The following is a 25555-nucleotide window of genomic DNA, read 5'->3' on the forward strand; positions in this document are numbered from 1 at the left end:
CAATATTAAAGTAGGATAGATACATAGAAAAATGCCGCACGTCATGATGCCATTAACTGAAACACTGGCCGTAGCAACGTAAGCTAGCCTAATAACGTATGGTCGGATATATCCACGATATAAACATAATATTATCGAAACAGCATGGTTTATAGTTATACAACATTTTTATACATAGATAAAGTGGCAAGTTTATTACAAAAAAAACTAGGACTCCTGAAGACCAATAGTTCCAAAATAAAAAGTAAATATATTTTATTATTTGCATCATTCTGCATCAATTTGAATTCTTGTTATTATCAAATTAAATCAAAATATTTTATTGCAAGTCACATTTTACATAAGGGTGGTACATTAAATGGGTAGGCATTATGTGACGCTCTGCAAGGGCACAGCAATGTTTTACATAAAATAATTAAGTCTTATACATTTATAGGATATAGAAGGTGGGCGTTTGTACAGCAGTGGACATCATTCGGCTGATATAAGATTGCACCTACCGGGTTCGAATCATTTATATGATGGATATGGATGTTTGTTTCCGAGTCATGGATGTTTATATGTATTTATGTATGTTTAAGTAAGTATATTGTATTAAATATATCGTTGTCTTGTACCCATGGTACAGGCTATATAGCCTACAACTTGGCATATGCCAAGTTTGGGGCAAGATAATTTGTGTAAAAGTGTGTCAATATTATTATTATTATTATAAAATTTTATGCACAAGGTCAAAACTAAGTTCCTTATTTTGTTCCGCGATATCCCCTACACGATATCCCCTACACATACCGATAACTGAATAATTGCCAGGGCTACGCGGTACTTTGGTCTGAATTACTGGCTTCCTCAATCAAATGCAATCGAAAGGATACTATACCCAATATATTTATTTAATATTATAGTTCCGTGGCAACGGGAACCTATATCTTAGATCTTCAAAGCTACGCTATAGCAGCAAAGGTAAGCAAGAGGTAAGCTGTATTAATAAAAAAAATATTTAGTGTGTTACTCGTCTCGAAATATTTATTTATATTAGAGGTCGGCCCCATAGGTTCCTCAATCGACCATAGTTTATAGATTTCATTTTTTGTTTTTACAGAACAAGATTACTAAAAAGGAAAATGTAAATATTGATCTAGAACAGCTGGAAGTGTGTGCTATACAAAATTTCATATTCAACACAAAAATCAGAACTTTCAATAATTATTTACAAGAAAAGTCGGGCGTCGTGCACTATGCAGTCTTTTTTATTGGATAATAACAGAATTATTTATTACATATTAAACTTTTTAAAAAGCCTGACTAAAATTATAGAGACAATACTTATTAAAGCGTGTACACTATACGAAATTTTAGAATCCTACCAGCGCGGGGCAAGAAACTAACATTTGTGAATATTTTGATATTGCAGTTACGTAATACGGCATTTCATCAATACATAATATTATAGAAACAAAGTCCTCCGCCGCGTCGGTCTGTCTGTCTGTTCGCGATAAACTCGAAAACTACTGCACCGATTTATATGCTGTTTAACCCACCCATGGATAACGTGGGTTTCGAGTAATGTTTTAGTATATAATTTGTTGTTTTTTTGTTTACGTTTTTGTATACATTAGCGATATTTGTTGAAGGTGTTGGAAAAAATAAGGCGTCCGGGCTTTAACCGAAAACGCTGTCCAAACCCTTTGAGATATAACAAAATGGCGGTAGTATATGTATATCTCCTAAAGATAACATACTATGTCCACTTTAATACTTTAAAAGATGGGCAATTATAAAGCGTTAATTTAAAAGCTGTTCACACAAATACCTTAACAATCCTTTTCATTTTTAACTCAATAACTTCGATGACATATTTCCGGCGCCTTAAGGCTACATCATTACTGAATGCTTACATCATTTTTTTTCTATTGACAGTGCCTGTCATATCAGCTAGTAAGGGATAAACATTTGCATAAACGAGTTTTCTATTAGTAAGTTGTTAAAATTGTAAAACGGGACATGACTGACTTATGATCCACTGTTGTGTATAATATCTTTATTTTGTCATTAGCTAGTAACTATATATGTGACCTTGTAATTAGCATTTAATTTAAATATTTTCCTAACTTTAATTAATTGTATTCTGCTGTAAGTTTTCCAGTTATAATAGAATTAAATGGCTTTGCCCTGTGGTTTCCCAGGGCATAAAAAGAATAGGAAAGTCTCAGACCAAAGGGTGCCGCAAGAGGTGACTAAGGCCATTAACCAGTGGGAGGCTTCTTGGCACAGGATGCCGCCATTATCTGCCATGAAGAAGTAATGTGTAAGAATTATTGGGTTTCGGTAAGAAGCCCTTCTTAGCCGTAGGTAGTGAAATTACTGGGCAAATTAGACTTAACATCTTATGTCCCAAGCTAACGAGCGCAATTGCAGTCCCGCTCAGAATTTTTGGATTTTTAAAGAATCCTGAGCGGCACTACATTGTAATGGGCAGGGCCTATTAATAACCATCAGCTGAACGCGTTGCTATTCTCGTCACATATAAACATTACAAAAAATATATATATAATAATAAAAATATATATATCTATATATATTAATAATAAAAAAACACACAGGATCTTGCTAATAGATTTAAGTCATTAATTTGTTAATAATATTACAAAGTTATGCTAAATATTTCATCCGGGATAAGTTTGATACCGGTACCGGATGCCATACACCTTTCAACTAAAGACGGAGAGATCCGTCTCCGTCCGAAATAATAAGAGATGCTGCGCCACGTCAAGCTGGAATGAACGCTGTTCAAGTTAATCTCCTCATATTATATAAGCAAGTCTAAGTGAAAGTGTTGGTCGCCATACAGTAGCTTCATATGTCCTCGGCGACCAACAAATCTGTACTCTTTGTATAAATCGACGGGTGACCCGAATGAATATAATCATAGTATAATTCTCCAAAAAAAAAAAATATAAAAAAGTACAATTAGAAGGGTTTATTCATTCAAGATACAAGTACGAATAAGCGCATTGATGACAGCGTATGGATCGCAGTTAGAAGCTGGTCTTCGATCCTCGAAGTAGCCTCGCTTTTCGAAAGCGACCGATCGCGGAATCCTGATGCTGCACCCACGGTTGGCAACACCTGAAATAGTAATAAATACACCATAAAGCAAGTTAATTTTCAACGAGCTATCGGACGTATTTTACAAAGTATTAAGCGGGTTTAAGCCTTAATGCAAGAGACTTGAATGATAATGATTGAATTGTTCCATTTGTAATTTATAAATCCATACACAAAAGTGTCTTCTGTTTGTTGTCTGTTCTATCAGCGATTAGCTCTACTAGGGAACTAGTTAATGTAAAATTTATATAGAATATACCTGCACTAAAGTCGATTATGCTGGCAGTCTCGTGGAGTCCAGTGAGACGCCTCTACTTGTCCTTTGATAGCTAATCTAATATATAATTTATATAGTATATACCTGCACTAAAGTCGATTATGCTGGCAGTCTCGTGGAGTCCAGTGAGACGCCTCTACTTGTCCTTTGATAGCTAATCTAATATATAATTTATATAGTATATACCTGCACCAAAGTCGATTATGCTGGCAGTCTCGTGGAGTCCAGTGAGACGCCTCTAATTGTCCTTTGATAGCTAATCTAATATATAATTTATATAGTATATACCTGCACTAAAGTCGATTATGCTGGCAGTCTCGTGGAGTCCAGTGAGACGCCTCTACTTGTCCTTTGATAGCTAATCTAATATATAATTTATATAGTATATACCTGCACTAAAGTCGATTATGCTGGCAGTCTCGTGGAGTCCAGTGAGACGCCTCTACTTGTTCTTTGATGGCTAATCTAATATATAATTTAAATAGTATATACCTGCACTAAAGTCGATTATGCTGGCAGTCTCGTGGAGTCCAGTGAGACGCCTCTACTTGTCCTTTGATAGCTAATCTAATATATAATTTATATAGTATATACCTGCACTAAAGTCGATTATGCTGGCAGTCTCGTGGAGTCCAGTGAGACGCCTCTACTTGTCTTTTGATAGCTAATCTAATATATAATTTATATAGTATATACCTGCAATAAAGTCGATTATGCTGGCAGTCTCGTGGAGTCCAGTGAGACGCCTCTACTTGTTCTTTGATAGCTAATCTAATATATAATTTATATAGTATATACCTGCACTAAAGTCGATTATGCTGGCAGTCTCGTGGAGTCCAGTGAGACGCCTCTACTTGTCCTTTGATAGCTAATCTAATATATAATTTATATAGTATATACCTGCACTAAAGTCGATTATGCTGGCAGTCTCGTGGAGTCCAGTGAGACGCCTCTACTTGTCCTTTGATAGCTAATCTAATATATAATTTATATAGTATATACCTGCACTAAAGTCGATTATGCTGGCAGTCTCGTGGAGTCCAGTGAGACGCCTCTACTTGTCTTTTGATAGCTAATCTAATATATAATTTATATAGTATATACCTGCACTAAAGTCGATTATGCTGGCAGTCTCGTGGAGTCCAGTGAGACGCCTCTACTTGTTCTTTGATAGCTAATCTAATATATAATTTATATAATATATACCTGCACTAAAGTCGATTATGCTGGCAGTCTCGTGGAGTCCAGTGAGACGCCTCTACTTGTCCTTTGATAGCTAATCTAATATATAATTTATATAGTATATACCTGCACTAAAGTCGATTATGCTGGCAGTCTCGTGGAGTCCAGTGAGACGCCTCTACTTGTCCTTTGATAGCTAATCTAATATATAATTTATATAGTATATACCTGCACTAAAGTCGATTATGCTGGCAGTCTCGTGGAGTCCAGTGAGACGCCTCTACTTGTCCTTTGATAGCTAATCTAATATATAATTTATATAGTATATACCTGCACTAAAGTCGATTATGCTGGCAGTCTCGTGGAGTCCAGTGAAACGCCTCTACTTGTCCTTTGATAGCTAATCTAATATATAATTTATATAGTATATACCTGCACTAAAGTCGTTAATGCTGGCAGTCTGAAAGAGTCCAGTGCGACGTCTCTCGTTGTCCTTCCCGCCGCGAGAGTCATATAATTTTTTGTACGACTTCGATAGCTAATCTAATATACAATTTATGTAGTATATACCTGCACTAAAGTCGTTAATACTGGCAGTCTCGTGGAGTCCAGTGAGACGTCTCTCGTTGTCCTTCCCACCGCGAGGGTCGTATACTTTTATGTGCTTCATATGCGCCTTCGAAAGCTTGTCAATTGCTCTCTCTATCTCTCTGTGCACAAAATAAGAATAAAATTGAATAAAAGCAACTTATACATTATTATAAGAGAGTTGAAGAATATTTGGATTTGAATTCACACGTCTCAACTAGGGGACCGAACAGCCTAGACCACTGTATGATCAAGTCGAAACTTGATTCTATTACCATAGTTTGTCAGTCGGGAATAAAGGACACTAATACAAGTATTGTGTAGGACAGACGTGCCAATTCATAAGAAGAAACCTGCAACTTAGTCATCAATAAGTATAAAGAATTTCCTTGAATATTTGAAAGCAACCGATTGGACTGAACTTTATAATATTTCTGATGTTATGATGCAACCAATTATTTTCTCTCCAAAGTTAAAATTGCTGTAGACTTATATTTGTATTACATATTATAAGATCCTCGATTACAACAGGCTTATAAAATAAAATAAAAATTATTGAAATGTATAAGACGCCGTGATGAGTTTGTTACAACAGCACGCATGCTAAAAAAGAAAATTAAGAGAAACAGTACTTGTTGAATAGTAAAATGAATCCGAAAAAAAATTAAAAATAGCAAATGTAGTGCCGATATTTAAAGCTAACGATACAACTCAACCAAGCAACTATAGACCATCGCTGCTGGCTACTATTTCTAAAATAATAGGTAAAGTAGTAATTTTAGGACTGGTTAAATATTAGGAGTCTAATGAGATATTGGCTAAGTATGGTTTCTGAAGTGGACGCAGAGAGTGACTTTACTGATTTTGTGAGAAATAAAATGTATAAAAATACAAGCGCACTGGTGTTTTCTTGGATCTAGCCAAGGCTTTTGTTACTGTTTCCCGGCCAATTCTTCTCAAAGAACTTGAAACGCTTAGGGCAAACTATTAACATAGTACCATTATTTCTTTGAAAATCGAAGATAAAGGCTAAGGTATATAATTTAGTGAGAGAGTAATTTAATGAATATAATTTGGTGAGACGAAGAAGTGGAGTAATGCTGTTTTTATGAAACGATAGCGTGACATTTCTATGTATCTTTTTACAAAACCGCATCAACGCGTGTGACTATAGGTCTGAAAGTGGTATTTCAGAGACAAATTGTCTCTTTGACTGCGTTTAGTCGGCAAAACGCTTGCACAGATCCCAAACGCTGAAATATTGTGACTTCAAGGGACATAATGCGGAATAGCTATGTGATATGTACATAATGTGTATAGCTTTTTGCAATTAGTTGAGTCACGTGGATCCCAGATGTGGATGACGGCCTGCCTCTTCTGCAGACCATGCATCCTGACAGTTATCAGGTCTACGTCGATGCCCCTCTTGGGATGTAGGATAATTGTCTTGGCAATGTCGCAGAGCACTAGCGATCTGTCGTGTATAGAGCTATTATCCTTGGGGCAGGGTTTGTTTTCCTTCTGATGTTCCTAGTGCTTGAGCCGTTGCATTAGCTGATTTGATACTACACAGGGGCAAGGCTATTTTCATACCAAGCTCTGTAGTACCGCTGGCAAATCACAACCCTGTAGTTTATTGAAACCACCCACCACCCACGATTTTATATATTAGTAGCGCGGTTAGTAGCGCTTAAACGGTACCTACACGATGTCGTTTATTTAGGGCATTGCTTACTTCGTCATATAAAACTTGGCTTCTTTTCATTTTGAAAAATTAAGAATAAGATTAGGTCAGAAATTCACTAACGCGAATAATTCAGCAGCTGAGATTTCTTGCCACTGAAATCTCCCTTACTCCCATCCTGACACCGACACCATGTGCCACAAAACTAAATTTCACATAATTATTCTCTCATCCTTCTTACTGTCACTATAAATATTAAAGTGACTTATCATATTGCAGTAACAACAAACGTAAAGAACGTTTGCGCGGTGTTTCCCCGATGATAAAATGAAATGACTTTTTATATTCCAGTCTTGTTGTGTTGTTTAACTTGATCACTGCCACCGAATTCTATCATTGCAAATACGCCACAAAAAACTAAGCCTAACCATCTGGATGTGTGTCATTCCATCACTTTTCAATTTACAACTTTGATTATTGTGAAATGAGCTTTCTTGCACAGTGTTTCAGATTGATTGATGAGTCTCAAAGGCAACTTTCAAAACTCTTTAGGGCTGACCTTATTGGTGTAATTAGTCAAGATATTACAGAGTTGCAAGAGAGTACGGGCGACTTTGGTTTCTTATCATCAATCACTCTTTTTTTGTCGTTCTCTTTAAAAAAAAGTGGTTTACATGTATAGAAAATCATGACTCCTATCTAGCATACTAAACTATCACTATCCAAAATACATTTGGAAAACGAGTGTGAATGGCAAACCAGAACTACTTACTCAATACCATTTTCTGCACGCATTGTTTTTGTAGAGAAATTCATATGAGCGCCTGAACCATTCCAATCTTTCACTGGCTTGGGGTCGAAAGAAACGATTACTCCAAATTCTTCGGCTAATCTATGAAGTATGTATCGTGCTACCCAGAGATCATCTCCACCATTCACTCCCAATGAGGGGCCGACTTGGAACTCCCATTGTGAAGGCATGGCTTCAGCATTGGTGCCTGATATTGGTATTCCAGCGTACAGGCAACATCTGAAAGATAAAGAATAATAACTTTGACAGCTAGCTGCACAGCGTTTTCATATAAGCGAGACGTATTTAGCATTTTAATTACAGATAATTAATAAATTAGACGACTTAGTGCCACCGATATCAAGGTATTTTGAGCTATCACAAGAAGGTGTATTAATTCATGTTATTGCTTATTGAGTAGGCTATATAATATGATGATTATATTCTTCCCTCGATTTCGTGCGCATTATATTCGTATTTACGCATTTTCTGGAATTCTTAAAAAAATTAAATGTACCTACTCTATGTCCTTTCCTATCCGAGGTGTGTCAAAAATTTTACGTTCGTGACTTACTTAAGTACAGCTAAGGCATGAACGCATAACAAACTATCAAAATTATGTAATATTATTTTTTTTGTTTTTACACGCTTTATATTAGCTTCACTTGTATGTTTATATATTTGTATGTTTGTATATTGGTAACCGACTTCTTTGGGCGCGATTTAGACCCACTTTAAACGGCTACATTTCGTTCAAACTTTGTAGTTTTATCGAGAACCGATGACATTACACTAATTTGATAAAATTACTAAATTTTTCAAAAGCAAAATTGGATTTTTTTTAATTTATATAATTTTTAAATAAATAAATCACTAATAAGCGCCATCTAGTAATTTATTGTTAACTACAAAGGAAACGCACGACATGTCAAGACAGTTCCACAAAATTAAAGTATCTAATTCGTTTAGAAGCGAATAGATGGCGGTGAATTTATATTTCCATTATAAATTATTAATGCGTGATTTAACTGAGCTAAATATTATAAGAGGGGATTCGGGGATCTCGGGCTAGCTGAATTAAGTGATCATTCAATATAACTAAAATATTTTTATTCACAAATATTAAGATCCCTTCATTCAATCTAAAAAAATTAACTAAAAAATGAAAAATAAATAATAGTTTAAAAAAAAACTAAAGAACACGCTTGATATAAAATTCAACTAAAAAATAGAAAATAAATTTAAATTGAAAATAGTGTAAAAAAAATTATATATTTCATTATAAAAAAAACGTGGGATGTAGAAGAATAATATCTTAAAAAGCACCCCACGCTTGTTCTTTGGTTTTTTTTAAACTATTTTTTTTTATCATCTTTACGCGTATAACAACTAGCTGCTGTGGTCGTTACTTATCGTAATAATAAGAAATAAAATCCAACATCTTTGAATATTATATATATTGAACTAGGAACACGTGATAATGGTGGTACATCCTATAGTAATTTATTTTCATAATTTCCATCATACCATGTTTGTGTAGAAACGTAACATTTCATGATAGATATACTATTAATAGTTTTCCGTTTTCTGTACCCATGCGCCATGACAAGGCGTGTGCAGTTTAAATAAATGGTTAAGTCGTAACAAAACTCACATTCGCATAAATATAATGAAACTATAATATTTAGAATTCTGTTACCCTTATAAGGTTTGTAACCCGTTACACGTAAGAGATTCAAATTTCAATTTATTTATTTGATGATACGACTTGTAACTTGTGTTGTGTGGTTCCCTAAAGTCAATGTCACGTTATGCCGAAATAAACATAATTTTACTTGGGATTTGGCTTAGTAAATGTATTTTTTATATAGAAAAATACGATTACGAAACAAAACATTCTGTAAAGGTACCTTTACACTAAAGATCGCTTCCATAAATGTATAAATCACAAGCTTTTTAATATTAAGTTTTGATTTTGACTGTAAGAGTACGTATTAATTTAATGTTTTTACCTGTAATGGGCTTCAACAAGATCTCTTGCGAAAACTTTGTTAGCTCCGACTCCGCAGTAGTAGGGCCCCTGCGGTGGTGGACATCCGCCAGGGGGCCAGCCGAACGGCCTCAAGTCAGCATCGAGCAGAATGTACTCCTGCTCTATACCGAACCAGGGCTCTTCATCCTTGCATTGGTCGTACGCTTCCTGACACTTTATTCGGTGATTCGATTCTGTAATGTTTTAGAGGCAACATAAATTATACAAATATATAGTGGTTTCCTAAACTGATAATGATATTTTTATGTGCTTATACTCTAAAGATCAAATGTTACAAATTGCGAAATGCTAACAACAGTCATTGATGATTGATTAAGAACCTACAGTTATCTTGCGAGTTGATTGCAGTCTGGGCCTGGGGTAAATGGCGAGAGCATCTTTCCCCGATGTCCGCACCCCTTATGTCGCGCGCCTACAGTGTAGTGATGTGCCATTGTCCTAGCTTACCGTGTTATCGTGTTAATACTAAAATTGCGATCCCGTGTTATTTTTTGGAACGAAGTTCCTTATGGTACGATGCGGAGGGGTACCCTAACCGGAAAAAAACGTCCGGAACGTAACTTTCTTCGTGTACGTCGAAGCGTTGCTACGCGACAATATCTAGCTGATTATTATTTACACTGACCTCTACCATTTACCACTGGACTGGCGGCTGTCAAAGTGCTTTTGTGACAGTTTGATATTCGCCATTTTGGCGCTGTTGGCCATGTAGCGAGAGTCTGCGGTACTAAAACAACTAAACAACATAGATGGTGGGGAAACTATTTGCAAAAAAAAAGTGTACGCCATTACGTTGATTCCTGAAGTGTAAATATCAATGAAAACGAACGAAATTAATTCAAAATGAAAAAATACTTCAGAGTATTTAGAGCTTGTGTCGCAGCCTTTTTATTTGTATTATACGTCAAAAGTAGTTCTCTGGACGCTCGCGAGCGGCGCTTCAAATAGGCACTTCAATTTTTATGCTGTCAAACACATGGAACAGCCTGTCCAGTGGTATTTATATAGATCAGTGATTATTTATATATAAATAATTGACAAGTAACAATTATTGTCATTTGACATATTTCTGACAAATTACATTTCTTTTTCATTTATTTAGAGCATTGATAACAAGGCCAAATCCAACCAAAATACAATAAACGAATATTTAAATAGGTTTATAACTGCAAAATTTCATTGATATAAAAGCAAAACATAGTGACGTTTACAGTACCTTATTTGATGTTATTGAAGATAAACTTTGACTATTATACGTTGCGCGCGCACAACGACATCTAAAAATAAAAGTTTTCAGAAATTTTGTGACGTTTGCGATATTAATTATTTTTTGGTTTCATCGTCTATTTGTAGGACAGGCAAAGGGTTCAAGCCAATACAGCCGTATTCGTTAATATTTAATAATTAATTTCACAATTTTTACAATATTGTTCTTTGTACAAACGTAGAATATCACGACATAATATCTTTTAAGCAATGACAATTAACAATTATTGACAATTGACACATTTCTGACAAATATATTGAATAAATATTTTAAAGGATTTGTTTTATTACGCCAAAGAAGTATAACTTCTTGCGTGCACACATAAGTATACATATATTATATAGTTTAAAAGATATATTTTACCAACTACAACCTGTTACTTTTGTGTAACATCAACTCACGCACGCATCTTAAAATTTTACTCTCATAATTTTTTCATACCTAAACAAGTATAATTTCAAAAATTTTAAATTTGATTATTAGGTTAAAATTATGAAATTTTTTTTTTATTATTTCAAACTAGTTTTTAATGGTATAAATTAAGCTTTGTTTAAATTTATCGACACACTCATGATTATGGTCATGAAATATAATTAGGCATTATACACATCACTATCGCATTCCTGAGTTCTGCATTTGACTTGCGCGTTATCTGTAGTAATTATTGAGCCATTTTAGTATTGAATATGGGAGTCTAACATATACTTTAATCTCTTTTGAGTCTAACAAGAAACTGATAATACATACCAGTTGGTTGCATTTTGTATGTGTAAGTGTCACACATCGCAAGAATATGGTTCCCGCGTCGGAAGGGGTCTTTATATATCGCCTGGGGTATCAGGTATGTGTCAGCATTCTTTCTGTCAGCCTGTCCTGTTGAGCTCCCGTCGAAATTCCATATGGGAAGGTCTGAAAATCATGTTAATAAACATTCGTTATAGGGTACTTTGCATATTAATTAAAATGTAAAACAAATTCACTTGGTAGATTTAAATTAATAGTTCAAGCAACATTAATGGCAAATTCACAACAAGGCGCGGCGGGCGGCCCGAACGTTACTAAAACGATACAAACGAAAATGATTTCCTAACGAGAATATATTATCGTTTGCAATACAAGCGGAGGTTGGTTGCCGTTATGGTATTTTAATAATATACATTTGTTTATTATTTAAACTTTTCTATCACCCCAATAATATATGTATTTTAGTTTATTTTTTTATGGCAATGAATGTGTACCTACGGGAAGATGGTTCAATAAATTCAAAATAATGTCAAGCATCATAGCCTACCCATAGCAGTTTCGTAACACAATACAATACGACTTACTGCCTTATTCACAAAAATTGCTTTTCGAAGGTATAAAGCTATATTAATTAAAACGTGTTTTAAGCCTATCGAATGTTCGATAAAATTCCTTATTCATTTTCGTTAGATAAATCTCCCATAACTAAAACGTCTGTATAGTACGCAATGTTGCCATTTCATACAAAAAAGCATGATTACAACTAATATAATGAGGAACTGTCAATGGAAACAGACATCTTTTCAATGTCAATGGTTTGTCAGAGGTTAAAAGTCACTGTCAAAATTATTTCAAACTTCAAAAATCAAAGTTTAGAAGTCTGTCGGTTGTCAATCTATGACGGATATCCAACAACTTTGAGCGGGAAGCTATCACATTATTTAACGAACAGCTGATCGATATCAGCCATGTTTTTTTGCGTTATAGTGCTTAAAATAGAATAGAAGGGTCCTAGCTACTATACGTCACGTCAGCTTTATCGAAGAGATGATGAGCGTTTTAGGTCTAGGTCTAATATGCGATAATAAATACCATTTTTTAACAAACGTATATTAGCGATGTTTTAAATCTCCGCTAAGTCATTATGAATAAGACAGTTAATGTATAATATATTGACCTCGATAAAATCACACTGCGCCCGTCACCCAAACAAAGACTATAAAACACTCGAATAACATAAAAATCAGACACATGGCAATATAAAGGCAACATAAGAGTAAATTAGATTTTCTTATCTCCGATCTGTTCATATTGATGTCGTAATTAGGTACTAATAATTAGTACTAGGAACTGTCAATGATATTTAAACATTCTATAATATCTTTGGATACTCAATGTCTTTTAATACTATGATATCATTGGGTACTGTAAAAATAATCATCGTTCGATACGCACTCGGAAGCTGGTATGCACGCGAACACCGAAACTGCACGAAATGAAAAACGAGAGCATCGGGTCGTTTCCGATAAATACCTAGTTTTGTACCGTGCTGTTGTATCCCGTTTTTAATCAGAATAATATGGTCTCGCTCTAACGTATAAAGTTGTCCTTATCGGGGGTAGGCGGTAAGTGACCGCTACCGCCAGACAGACGAATCGATCTGTGTGATTTGTTATGAGATTCCTATACTATCTAGTATCTACATATTACGAAAATTCTGAGCTCCAGCGTTTTAAACTAGAAGGCTTCGCTTCTTTCGGGCATGATAGATGGCACTCTTTTTTTTTAGATATTATTAACTTTAGAGTTACTAGTATGTCGCCTTTTATGTATTTATGTAGTCGTAGTTAAAAAAATATACCATTATTATATATTATTATATTTAACATTATATGAGGTACACATATTAATTTGACAGCAAAATTTATGGACGATGCAGGACTTGAACCCGCGACCTCTCGCGTTCTGTGCGAGCGCTCTTCCACTGAGTCAACGGTTCGAGTGACGTGAAGTTCATAAAAATATATATTACTAGCTGACCCGACAGACGCTGTTCTGTATATATAATAAATAAAATACTTAATGTTTTCTTATGAATTTGTCAATAATATATCATAACATCAAGAATTACTTCGTAAAATATGCTGTCGTAATGAAATTGTTTCACAGTCAGAAATGTCAAACCGTGCGTCAATAAATTCTCTCATAGGAACTTTGTATGGACACATCAAAGGAAAAACAAATTTGTTGTTCTTATTTAACTCCGAGCATTTTCCTATTTATTCACCTTTTAAACCTTCCCTGGAATTCCATAAATAATTCAAGACCAAAATTAGACAAATCGGTCCAGCCGTTCTCGAGTTTTAGCGAGACAACAATTCATTTTTATATATATAGATGTTTCAACGAACAGCAATTCATTTTTATATATATAGATGTACCTACTTGATATGTTCCACTCTCTAATTTTGTTTTCAAATTATATTGTGTAATTAATTCCAGAAGTGGAGGTTATCGCTTAAAAAATATTATAAGTGGTTTAATTATTCCTGAAAAGTATAGAAAAAGCCGAAATGATTTTAGATAATTAATAACACAGAATTTATTGTTTATTTGTCTTACATATAGACTCTTGTTTGATGTTTTTAAAAAGAGCGTTAATAATTTCTTAATGTTTGAATATATAAACAGTGTCATCTATTTCAACTTTCTTCTCGTCTCCATATATCGCAATTAGAAACCTTACATTCCTGCATGCTGTCAATGGGCTTTGAAAGGATTGACATTATTTTGCATATCAATACTTTAGACATACATGGTGTTATAGTTAAGTGTGACCAGGCGATTATTGCGTAACTATTACAGATAACAAAAAACTTTAAACTCATATCAAAGTATGTTACAAATCGGTAAAATTACATAAATATCGTTTTAAAAATCAAACGAGTACTATCCAAAAATTTGATATTACGCACTCCCTTTTAGTAATACAAATAAATATGTTATCAAGTTACTTTGTCCAAGTGCTCTTTAGCAGTGATTATCACCAAGCCTCATAAAAATGCTCTTCTCGATAATAGCAGCTAAAAAACATTTTAACAAAAAAAAAACTATTCCAAATCAATACATATAATATGCACTAAATAAAATAATTGCGTATTTTATACAATACAATTAATGTAATTAATAACCATAATTCTAGTTACAATTATTGCTATTTTTGGAATCGATGTCCTCCCGCCGCGGCCCCACCCTCGCCTATCGTTTTGCCACGTTGCGTGCCACACAAGCACATCTCATCTACAACTATGCATATGTAGTTACAAACCTACTTTGGCTGACCCCGTCTTTGATAACAATAATTGTAACTAGAATTAGATTAAATAAAAAAAAATATTAGATTTTATAAAACACGCAGTTATTTTTTACTTTTTAGTGCATAGTATCCTCCTCCTGCCCAGGCATTTGCCAACCAAATGCCTTGTAAATTTGCCTGGTGTCATATAAGTATGTAGATTTATTGTACTATTTTTTGGGATACCCTTGGACTATTCAAAATGCATTGGGGTAATACCAAAGTCTGATATATTTTGTCCCTTTATAAGCACATTGGGTACAATTACATAAATTACCTAAGCTGTATTTGTCCTTTTTGAAAGACATAGGGTACATTTAAATAAAAGGATACTTATTTAAATCATCCTTTATTCTCAAAATCAGTTTCAAAAAGCTTGTAAATTTTCAACTACTTAAAAAAACTAAAAACTTAAATTTAAATTGGATCTCGAAATCTCGGGCGATTGCCAATTCAGCGGTCATCTGGCAAAGCCAAATTGGCTTCGAAGAAGCTGGGCATCATACATAGATCACCGCAATATTTCCCCACATTCTAGAGCTCTACAAAGCGCAGGTCCAGCCACATATGGAGTATTGGAGTCTGGCACACCCCAGTATCTGCTCGAACCATTTGACCTCGTGCAACGCAGAGCAGCGTGAATTGTCGGGGACCAACCATGATGATCAATCGTAATCATTTAGTACAACTATCCAAGTTGAGGTCGCGCTCCGGAATAAACTCCGGGTCATCATCTCCAGAGTTCTTCTATTTCAATGTCCGTTAACCTCGATTCTGTGGATAAAATACCTAATGTGATTTTTAAATGACATAAATTTTTCAAAAATAATGCTAAAATCAAACAAGTTATAGATTAAACTAACTGTTAAATACATTCATTTAAAGAAAACACAAAGGATTATGTAAAAAAAATAGATTTAAACTTACCTTATCTCTGGCATGGCAACATCTTGGATGTTTGAGTGTCAGAAAATATTTTGTCTATGCTTTAGATCACATCTTGTCACTCAAAATAATCAATCATTAAACAACATTAATTTAGCTATTTAGCGGCAATTTCAAATCGTGTGTATGAAATAAAATTATGTCATTTTTGCTGGACATAAAATTAAACTTAAGAATAATTTACTTGGGCAGGAACCGTGAAGTTTAAAATGTACTTTAAAAATACCGACGGGCAGGATAAGGATACATCTATAGTTTTGGAATAGTTAATATTTCTTACTAATAATTTGTCTAAATATTTGTAGATCTACTATGATTTATTTTGCAATGCAGCAATGAACGTAATCGCATTGAAATTTGATTACAGACCGAAATTCTGCCACAGATCGCACCCTTACTGTAAGTTGTTAAGGATTTCCATTGATCAACATATTCGACTATGACAACTATATGACCATAAAGACGTTACGGTATGCTATCTGGATATTTGAGTAGCCTGTACTCAAATATCCAGATAGCATAAAAAAAGATTCGGCTGAGTAGCTATAATCTGCTCCTAAGAATTGAAGAGTTCCGTTACTTTGTCACAGATCTCATAACCAGAACTTTACCAAACTCTCACTTAACTATCTTGAAGTATACCCTTTGCAATAAAAAAAGAATCATCGAAATCGGTTGGCGCAATATAGAATTATTCATCCATTTGTCGCACCCATTCTTATAGCAATTATAAGACTTTTGTGGTTTTCTCATGGATGCTATTATTAGTTCTGGACCAAATTGGACCACTTCGGAAGCATCAGCTTTCAAATAAAAAAGAATGATTAAAATCAGTTCATCCAGTCCACCAGTACCATACATAAAGAAATACATGCCGACGAATTATTGAGAACCTCCTCCTTTTTTAATGTTGGTGAAGAATGTAAGATCATATAGATATATCATTTTAGCAACAGCAATATTCAAATCAAATATTTTTAGAAAGGATTAAAACTGAGTAATAATTTTATAAATATAATTTATTAATTTACTTTGTATTAGTTATTTCATCAAATTAATATAAGGTATTTGTTTATATTTTATTAAGTATTTTCTTTATATTTGAGATACTCCCGTTGCCATAATACATACATAGCTATATTTATTATGACGTGGCTATCGTTTGATTTCTTTGGCAATTACAATATTTGGGTGCTGACGTCAACATGATTGGCAGCTAAATATAAATATTATTCCCTAATAATATTATCAAAAGTTTGTAAACAGCAATATAGCTTATCTCATTCACGTGTTACCCGTGGAAGATTGGCATTTGCGAAGGAAAAATACCACAGCAGTATCGTAAATATTGACGTATACGTTCCCACAGCTACGAAAGATCAAATGAAAGTCACGCTTTCTGTCAGACAGTTTCTACAGACTATTTTAGTAACGGTTATACGAATGGACTGTTTTTGTTTACTTGAGTTCTAAAATGGAACGATAATAAAATAATTTCTCTGCTTCTGTAGATCGGACGGACATCGTCAATATATTTTTCAGTTTAAGATTATTTATATTCCACATGTAATTCCAATAATCGATATCGAATCTTTACTACATTAGCATGTTTGTCACATTGATAAATCATCATCATCAGCCGGAAGACGTCCACGGCTGGAGAAATACCTCCCCCAAAGATCTCCACTGTGATCGCTCCTGTGCTACCGTCATCCAACGTACTGCGGCAGTTTTGACCAGACCATCAGTCCATCTTCTGGGGGGGGGGGACTTCTGACAAATCGTTTTTCGGTAGGTGGTCACCATTCAAGGACTTTACTGTCCCAACGCCTATCTATCCGTCAACTATGCGCCCTACCCACTGCCACTTCAGTTTCACAATCATTTGGGCTATGTCGGTGAATAACGGTATGCACTCCGGGAGTGCCGGCAGAAGTGATAAGTTGAACATTAACGTTGTGCATTTTCGAATATTTTGAAATGGTTAGGGAGTAATTTCTGCACGAATTGCTTTATTTGATAATTTATATTACATAAATTTAACACTTCAGAACTATTATAATTATTTTACATTAAAAAGTTTATCTCTCAGAAAAATCAACTCAGCCCCGCTAAAGAAGTTTTCACTTTTAAAAAAAACACCAAAAGATTCTTTAGATCGGTTATTGAAATTTCAGTAATATCGATTTAAATATCGTGTGGCGATTGCATCCACATAAGTTGGCAACCCAGTAATGTTTGGAGTGCCGACTGATCACATAAGAGAGAGGGAGACAGATATAGACGCCAGACACTTGACAACAAAGGACGCGAGTGGCGAAGAGAGACGCTAACATTTTACCCGCGAGCACATGACAGTAGACATAATATGTGCCGCGAGTGATATAGGCTTTAACTTGCATTATACATATAAATTATAACTAACTAGTTGACCCGACAGACGTTGTTCTGTATATATAAAATAATGTTTTTTATGAATTTGTCAGTAATTTATCATAACATCCAGAATTATTTCGTAAAATATGCTCCCCGTTGTTGTAATGAAATTGTTTTACAGCAGAACTGTCAAACCGTGTGTCAATAAATTCTCGCATAGAAAATATGTCCATACCAATCATCAAAGGAAAAACAAAATTGTTGTTTTTATTTAATTCCGAGCACTTTCATATTTATTCACCTTTTAAACCTTCCCTGGACTTCCACAAATAATTCAAGACCAATAGTAGCCAAATCTGTCCAGCCGTTCTCGAGTTTTAGCGAGACTAACGAACAGCAATTCATTTTTATATATATAGATAAGTCACGTTGATAAACTTACTTCTGTTAATATTCACGAGTGCAAACGCATAAGCATAAGTAAAGATCGAGTCGGTGGTTTAATTCAATTTAAGACAATCGCATCTCGACTAGTTCATTATAATTTGCGTAAAGGATAATTTTCTTTTTCTTGATAAAGTCCTAATAAAAAGTAACGTGCGTTAAAAATTTCATGATTTTGAGGTTACAACAAACTCACATTCGCTTAATATATAATATTAGCTAGTATGTCTTCTTCTAAGTACATCTTTTCACTTTTCCAAAAAAGGGGTCTTGACATTACAAACGAACTCATAATAATCATCACTAATAAAGATAACCAGGGACTCACTGCGGGTATCAGAAAATTAGGCTAATAATACGACCGTCGTTATTTTGTAGGTATATTTCTACGTGATAATTTGACCCCGAAGCGTATCGATCGATGGGGTCCGCGCCCACACGACCACTTTATACCTATAAGACCGTAAGAATAATATCCTTGACATTCATGTTTTGTTAGCTAGATATAATAACGTAGAAATTGTCAGAGAGAAAAGTGTCTATAATAATTAACCGACCAATGAAACGGAGGAGGTTCTCAAGTCGACACGTAAATTTTTTTTGTGTTTGGCACCACGCATATGTAGTCCGATTTGATAATTATTTTTTATTTAAAATGCTAAATACCCTGAAACATTATTTTAATAAATTATGGAAAATAATTTCCTAGCGTGCAAAAAAAAGGTATTTTTTTCACGGATAGATTTTAATGCAGAGTTGTGTGAATTTTATGGATATGTGCAAAAAAAAAAGTATTAATTGGCCCTACAGGTTGTTTCAATACTAAGGATAAGTGTATTCTGAGACGCAGATGACGCAGCACAGAACAGTACAGTTTTTGCAGGGTAGGGCAGAAGAGGCAGACATACGCCAGGAACGTATGCTTTGACACAGCAAGAACACTTTTCTGTTCTCTAGTATACAGAATAGTTCGAGTTGACTAGTATAAAGAGTTCGTAGAATTAGGATGACGTCAGCGAGATACCGAGATAATATGCTTTTACAGTACGAGACTTTAAAAATTATTTATTGATTTTATTATTTTAATACACAGGGGGCAGTTTCTTGGCAATTCCACTACGTAATATAAATATATTAAAGACGCCGGTTCTTTCTACGTTCTTAAAGTTCTTCACGTAGAGCAGCCTCTATTAAAATCATTCTTGAAACCATTACATGCAAATTTACACCATAAGCCATACAAATCAAAAGGTAACATATTATTATCTTTGGTTTTGTCAATTTGAGCTGAAAATTCCGAACAAACAGCTGTCATATTCAAATTTTCGTTCGCAACGTAAATGAATCAGAGTAGAAATTATTTTATTAACTTAGAAATTCGAAATGTCTAACAATGACGTTCGGGATGAAACTTCGAAACGAATGGAATCGTAGTGAGAAACACACGAAACTTCGATTTTCGTTGAATAAGAGTAGACCTACAGGACGCATGTCTACACCCTACGTGGCTGCACCGCAACGTACCCAGCTTTTAGTACGAACATATTATATTACAAAATCTGCTCTACGCTGCGTGGATTTGAGTAGTCTGCGTCTCAGCATACGCGTAGCCTAAAAGTTGTACATTAATAACATTATGATGAAACCTGTTTTCGGCTTAGTACATAGCCAGCAGATAAGCTTTTCTTCTCTTCCAAGTGACTCTCTGATTAAATGACTGCGTGTGCTTACTGTGGAGTCTATTTCATGACAAATCCGTCAGCCGAAATATGAGTTTTATGATCATAACATGCACGGCCTGGACGAGTTATGTATAGCTGGGAACGCCTACATAAAAAATGGTGGGTAGTTTTAAATGTGTATCGCTCATGGTCCTTCAATACTTTTCTCAATTCTGATTAGAAAGAATATTTTGATTTGATTTTAAATATATATATATATATATTGTGATAAAAATAGAACAAATGAACGAATAAATGAGACTAGAATGATTGATCAAAAATAATGGGGGATGATGTCAATAGATGGAAAGCAATCGTTACATAAGGTTTCTCTCAGTTGAGGCCATTGTGTATAATGAAATAACTCCATTACTTAGACTGTAGAAGATATAATATATATTTGTTAACGATTCTTTTGTTACTTTTAAAACTAATTACTTCATGTGATAATCAATTTAAATTTACCCAACTTTGCTTAACTTTTCAACAATTAAATGATTGCTTCACTGCACTGGGTTTTTCTTCAGAAATGTTTTTTTTTAAATCTGCTACTGCATATCACTATGTCTATCTGCGGAGAACAATGCACAGTAGCCGTCGTGTGTTATGAAAAAAGTGTAAAAACAATACTATAAAAGTATTTGTGGATATATGATTATTTAAGGGAGAAAAAATTATGTATCTTATGTATACCCCGTAACCACATACACACTAGCATAAAGGTGCTTCACTTGCTAATATCACAGCGCGGAGTCCTTCTTTTTTTACTAGTCCGTGCCTTTAATAATAAATAACTGTTTGTTACTATTCAAATTTCTCTCAGAAACTCTATTAGGTAGGTAACTAAAACTAATTAATGTTATATTCACTATATATCCAGTAATATCTATCTGTAATTTGAATAAAATTCGATTTTCTATGCTTAAAAATGTTTTAGTTGAATACAGAATGATGCTTAATGAGGTTCAACATCGCAGAATTCATTGTTGCAAAGTAATTAACACGACGATAACGCTTTCAAAATAAATTGCCAAACCTTATCTCTTTATTAATTACGATAAAGTATATGAAATGCGGTTAAGTCATGCCAGTATTTATAACTCTTATATTGATATATATCGAGTAGTTACATCAACCGTGCTGTTAATTAATGAAATGTAGGGGCACTTGGGCGCGCATGGAAATGAATGACTATTATAGTAAAGATATAAAGTATTCTAAAGTAAATAAAAATAGGAAATAGGGTGAAACTTCAAACAGCATTATCAAGACTCTGAGCACCATAACGCGCAATATAGTGTAACTTTGTGTTGATTCATTGTGCGATAATCAAAGGCCATTGTTTACTTGATTGTGTTAAATTACATAAACCGCACAAGTACCTAATTTTATTCTGTTTACAATAACTTTTCGAGATCAACATGTACCTTTAATTAGCGAAGTAATAGGTACTGATATTGTGTTTTTTATGTTTAACTACCAAGCTTCACCGTGGCAATTTTGAAGCAAATTAAGGGTTGAAGGTTAAGCCAGTTTCAACAAAATTAATTTGAACGAATATAAAAGCTCATCTCCATATAAATATTCGCCATAAAATATCTATCTACTCAATAAGTAGATTACGAGTCATTATTATTATTAGGGGTTAGTGAGTTCCTGCCTATTGAGCTCCCGGGTTCGAATCCCGGTACCATTATCCCGGAACCATTTATATTATAATAAATATGATTTTTTGTTTCCGAGTCATGGATGTTTATAAGCATTTATGTATGTTTAAGTAAGGATATTGTATTAAATATATCGTTGTCTTTGTACCCATAGTACAGGCTATGCCTAGTTTGGGGCAAGATAATTTGTGTAAAAGTGTGTCAATATTATTTTTTTATTTTACTTAGACTTTAGTTACGTTATCTATGCCCAAAACTTTGCACAAACACAACCATTATTACCTATTTGTATACATGTGGGTTGTGAAAATAGAATTCATATTTTAAGTATTTTTTAAATCTTCAATATGTTAATTTATTTTTATTTGAACTTAAATTAACTTCCATCGCACACATGCAAGCAATAATACTTGGAATTTAACTTTGCCAATGGTAATAAAGTTTCATCGCAATCGCATCAACGGCAGCGCATTAAAAGGGAATAAACACAAATATTTTACATATATACCACATTTAGACCAATATTAAACTGTTACTTCATCATCATCATCATCATCATCAGCCGGAAGACGTCCACTGCTGGACAAAGGCCTCCCCAAAGATTTCCACGACGATTTGTACTGCTGCTACTTGACCAGATCGTCGGTCCATCTTGTGGGGGGTGGTCGCCATTCGAGGACTTAGCTGCCCTACCGGTCATCTGTCCGTCGAACTATGTGCCCACTGCCACTTCAGTTTCGCAATCATTTGGGCTAGTAAGTAACTTTGGTTCTCCTACGGATTTCCCTCCATTGCCCTCTGAGCGACCATGAGCGACTAACAAAACTGTTACTTAATTATAATAATATTTTTTAACGAATCTTTAAATGAAAATTCCATATCGATATTTAATTTGTACGTAAACAGAATTTTATTTTTCGAAGTTTACCTTTCGGAGTCTTGGGGACGAAGTTCACAGTGCGGTCTTTGCAGCGCACATGTTCTCCGGTACCGTCTATCCAGATGTATGTAGCCAGGATGTTGTCTTTAGGTATTGGTAGATCATTGTATCTTGTTAGAACACTCTTCGACAGAAAAGCGTTTGGTGAATTGGCCAACACTGGACCTGAGAGAATTTTCGGATTATCTGAAACAAGAGGATTATTAGACTATTATTCACCTTCTTCTTTCTTCTTTATCCTCGCACTATCCCATAAGTTGGGGTTGGCTCTCCTAATCAGTCTTCGCCAGGACTTTCTATCCTGGGTCGTCTGCGGTTCTATTTGGGCATTTTGTAGATCTTTGTCTATTACTGATTTCCATGTTAATCGAGCTCTTCCGCGTCCTCTTGGTCCGGTGTTAATATCAAGCACTCTCTTAGTGATATGATCTTTTGGACGCCTCATGACATGCCCATACCACCTCAATCTAGTCTCCAACAGCTTTTCTGGAATTGGCCTGAGTCTCATGCCGCGTGCTCATTCCTCACTTTGTCCAAGCAAGTGACGCCACCAGACCATCCGAGCATTCTCATCTCGGCGACATGCATCCTGTGTTCCTGCTGCTTTATGTGCGGCCAGCATTCCGAGCCGTACATTAGTGCTGGACTTACGGCAGTTTTGTAGACTTTGCCTTTTATTGGTATGGGCATTTTAGAGTCACACAGCACACCTTTAAGCTCCCTCCATTTCATCCAGCCAGTGTTAATGCGTTTGGAGACGTCGAGCTCTATGGTGCCGTCGCTCGTCAGGAGAGAGCCAAGGTATTTAAAGAACTCTACCCTTCTGAGTGGGGTGTTCTGGAGTTGTATGGTGCCCTGTGTTGAGTTGGAGAAGTTACAGTGCACATACACAGTCTTCTGTCTGCTGACTCTCAATCCTCCATCTTCACTAATGAGGGCTAAGTCATCTGTGTACAAGATGTTCCACGGGGGCTTTTTCTGTATTTGAATTTTATTCACCAAAGAGCTTTAAATGCTTTTCCTAAATTACGGATTTTTGTTGTTTATACTACGACTGAATGAGTACATCAGAGAATACTATAAGACTGTAAGATAAACCGCTGTTTTATAACAAACAAATCCCACTCTAATGTTATCTTTAAATATTTAATACTAGCTGACCTGGCAGACTTTGTTGTATCCAATTAAGAAAATTAGTGTAACTGTCTACCTAAACAAAAACTCTGATATTCCCGTACATAATTACTAATTGTTTGGCCGGTGTGTTCGTAGCACTATGGAATCAGTACAGGGCTCAGGCCTGACGATGAAAACATAATATAAATGATTTAAATACATTATTCTGGCAGCTATAGATTGTATGGGAAACATTAAGGTTATCACTATTAACCATGTAATTTTTTTAAACTTTCTTTCTCTTCATCTTTAACAGTGACCTTGTGAAAGAGACTGTTGTTTGACTTTGTCAATAATTCAATAGATTGTCTGCGCGTTATTACAATATTTTTGCTACTTAATGTTCAACAATTTCCATTAATATCTTTTATTTTATCAATGTATCCATTATTACTAAGTTGAAGACTCGTGTCGCCATTCTGTTGTTCATACAAAAGGATATTAAGTTCGTATCACGTATAAATATCTAATGGTTATTATTTCTAAAGGTCTCAAATGTCGCTAATGGAACACTCTTACAAAAACGTCAACTGTAGTAACTTGATACGTTCATAATAATTACCACAAAACCAACATGTGAGCACAAAAGGGTATTGAAATACTATTCTTGTGGTTAGTTGTTGTTATCTTATAAGATGGAAATAATAAAATAATCTCATGAAAATTTATTGTTGTTAAAATTTCTTCACGTATATACGATATAATTTGTACTCTTCTAAGTGCCACCAAAAGTGAATGTTGCTCGATATAACGATACCAATATTGCCAATACGGGCTGTTGCAATTAAAGAAGTTTTCGCAAATAAAAGAGACGAAATAGTGGGAAGGCTTTTAGCAGTGAACGCACAACCTTCTTAGGGTTAACCTGGACTTAGTTAAGGTTTTTAATTTTTATTCCCTGGCCTTCTGATTTTATACACAAGTTTGTTCGGGTACTCGTCGACGCTTTACCGAGAGATGTTGGTATGGCAGGGTGTAAGAAGCATAACCCCATCGTGTGGCAATGAATGCTGCTGATTTTCAGAATATCATTGACATGCAGATGAAATAGTGTTTTTATCACCACCAGTGCTTATTCATTTATATTGACTGATTTTCGTTAAATTTTGACGGATTGCATCTCATTTTCAGTGACAGATTATCATTTTGATTTTGATAATCATCAGTCATATTTTTAGTAACGGTAACGGTTTTGTGTATAGAACTAAAACAGAATTATCTTCGATCTTATAAGACTT

The 25555-nt window shown here is 34.7% G+C and overlaps 2 protein-coding genes across 3 annotated transcripts in view; one reads left to right on the forward strand and one right to left on the reverse strand.

The window, feature by feature from the left end:
* Positions 1-25555, forward strand: part of LOC126978499 (chaoptin) — a 310992-nt gene that overhangs the window by 142501 nt on the left and 142936 nt on the right. The window lies entirely within an intron of this gene.
* Positions 2958-25555, reverse strand: part of LOC126978509 (glutamine synthetase 2 cytoplasmic-like) — a 28358-nt gene continuing 5760 nt past the window's right edge. The window contains exons 3-8 of one of the 2 annotated variants that reach the window (XM_050827351.1): positions 23130-23327; positions 11697-11858; positions 9642-9855; positions 7612-7869; positions 5138-5277; positions 2958-3129 (exon numbers count right to left, since the gene is read on the reverse strand). In XM_050827351.1, the coding sequence (XP_050683308.1) occupies positions 2981-3129; positions 5138-5277; positions 7612-7869; positions 9642-9855; positions 11697-11858; positions 23130-23327 (1121 nt within the window). In that variant the 3' untranslated portion in view covers positions 2958-2980. The remainder of the gene's footprint in view (positions 3130-5137; positions 5278-7611; positions 7870-9641; positions 9856-11696; positions 11859-23129; positions 23328-25555) is intronic. The other variant, XM_050827352.1, reaches the window with a different exon arrangement.

Source organism: Leptidea sinapis, chromosome Z (assembly GCF_905404315.1).
Source record: "Leptidea sinapis chromosome Z, ilLepSina1.1, whole genome shotgun sequence".
Taxonomy (NCBI): domain Eukaryota; kingdom Metazoa; phylum Arthropoda; class Insecta; order Lepidoptera; family Pieridae; genus Leptidea; species Leptidea sinapis.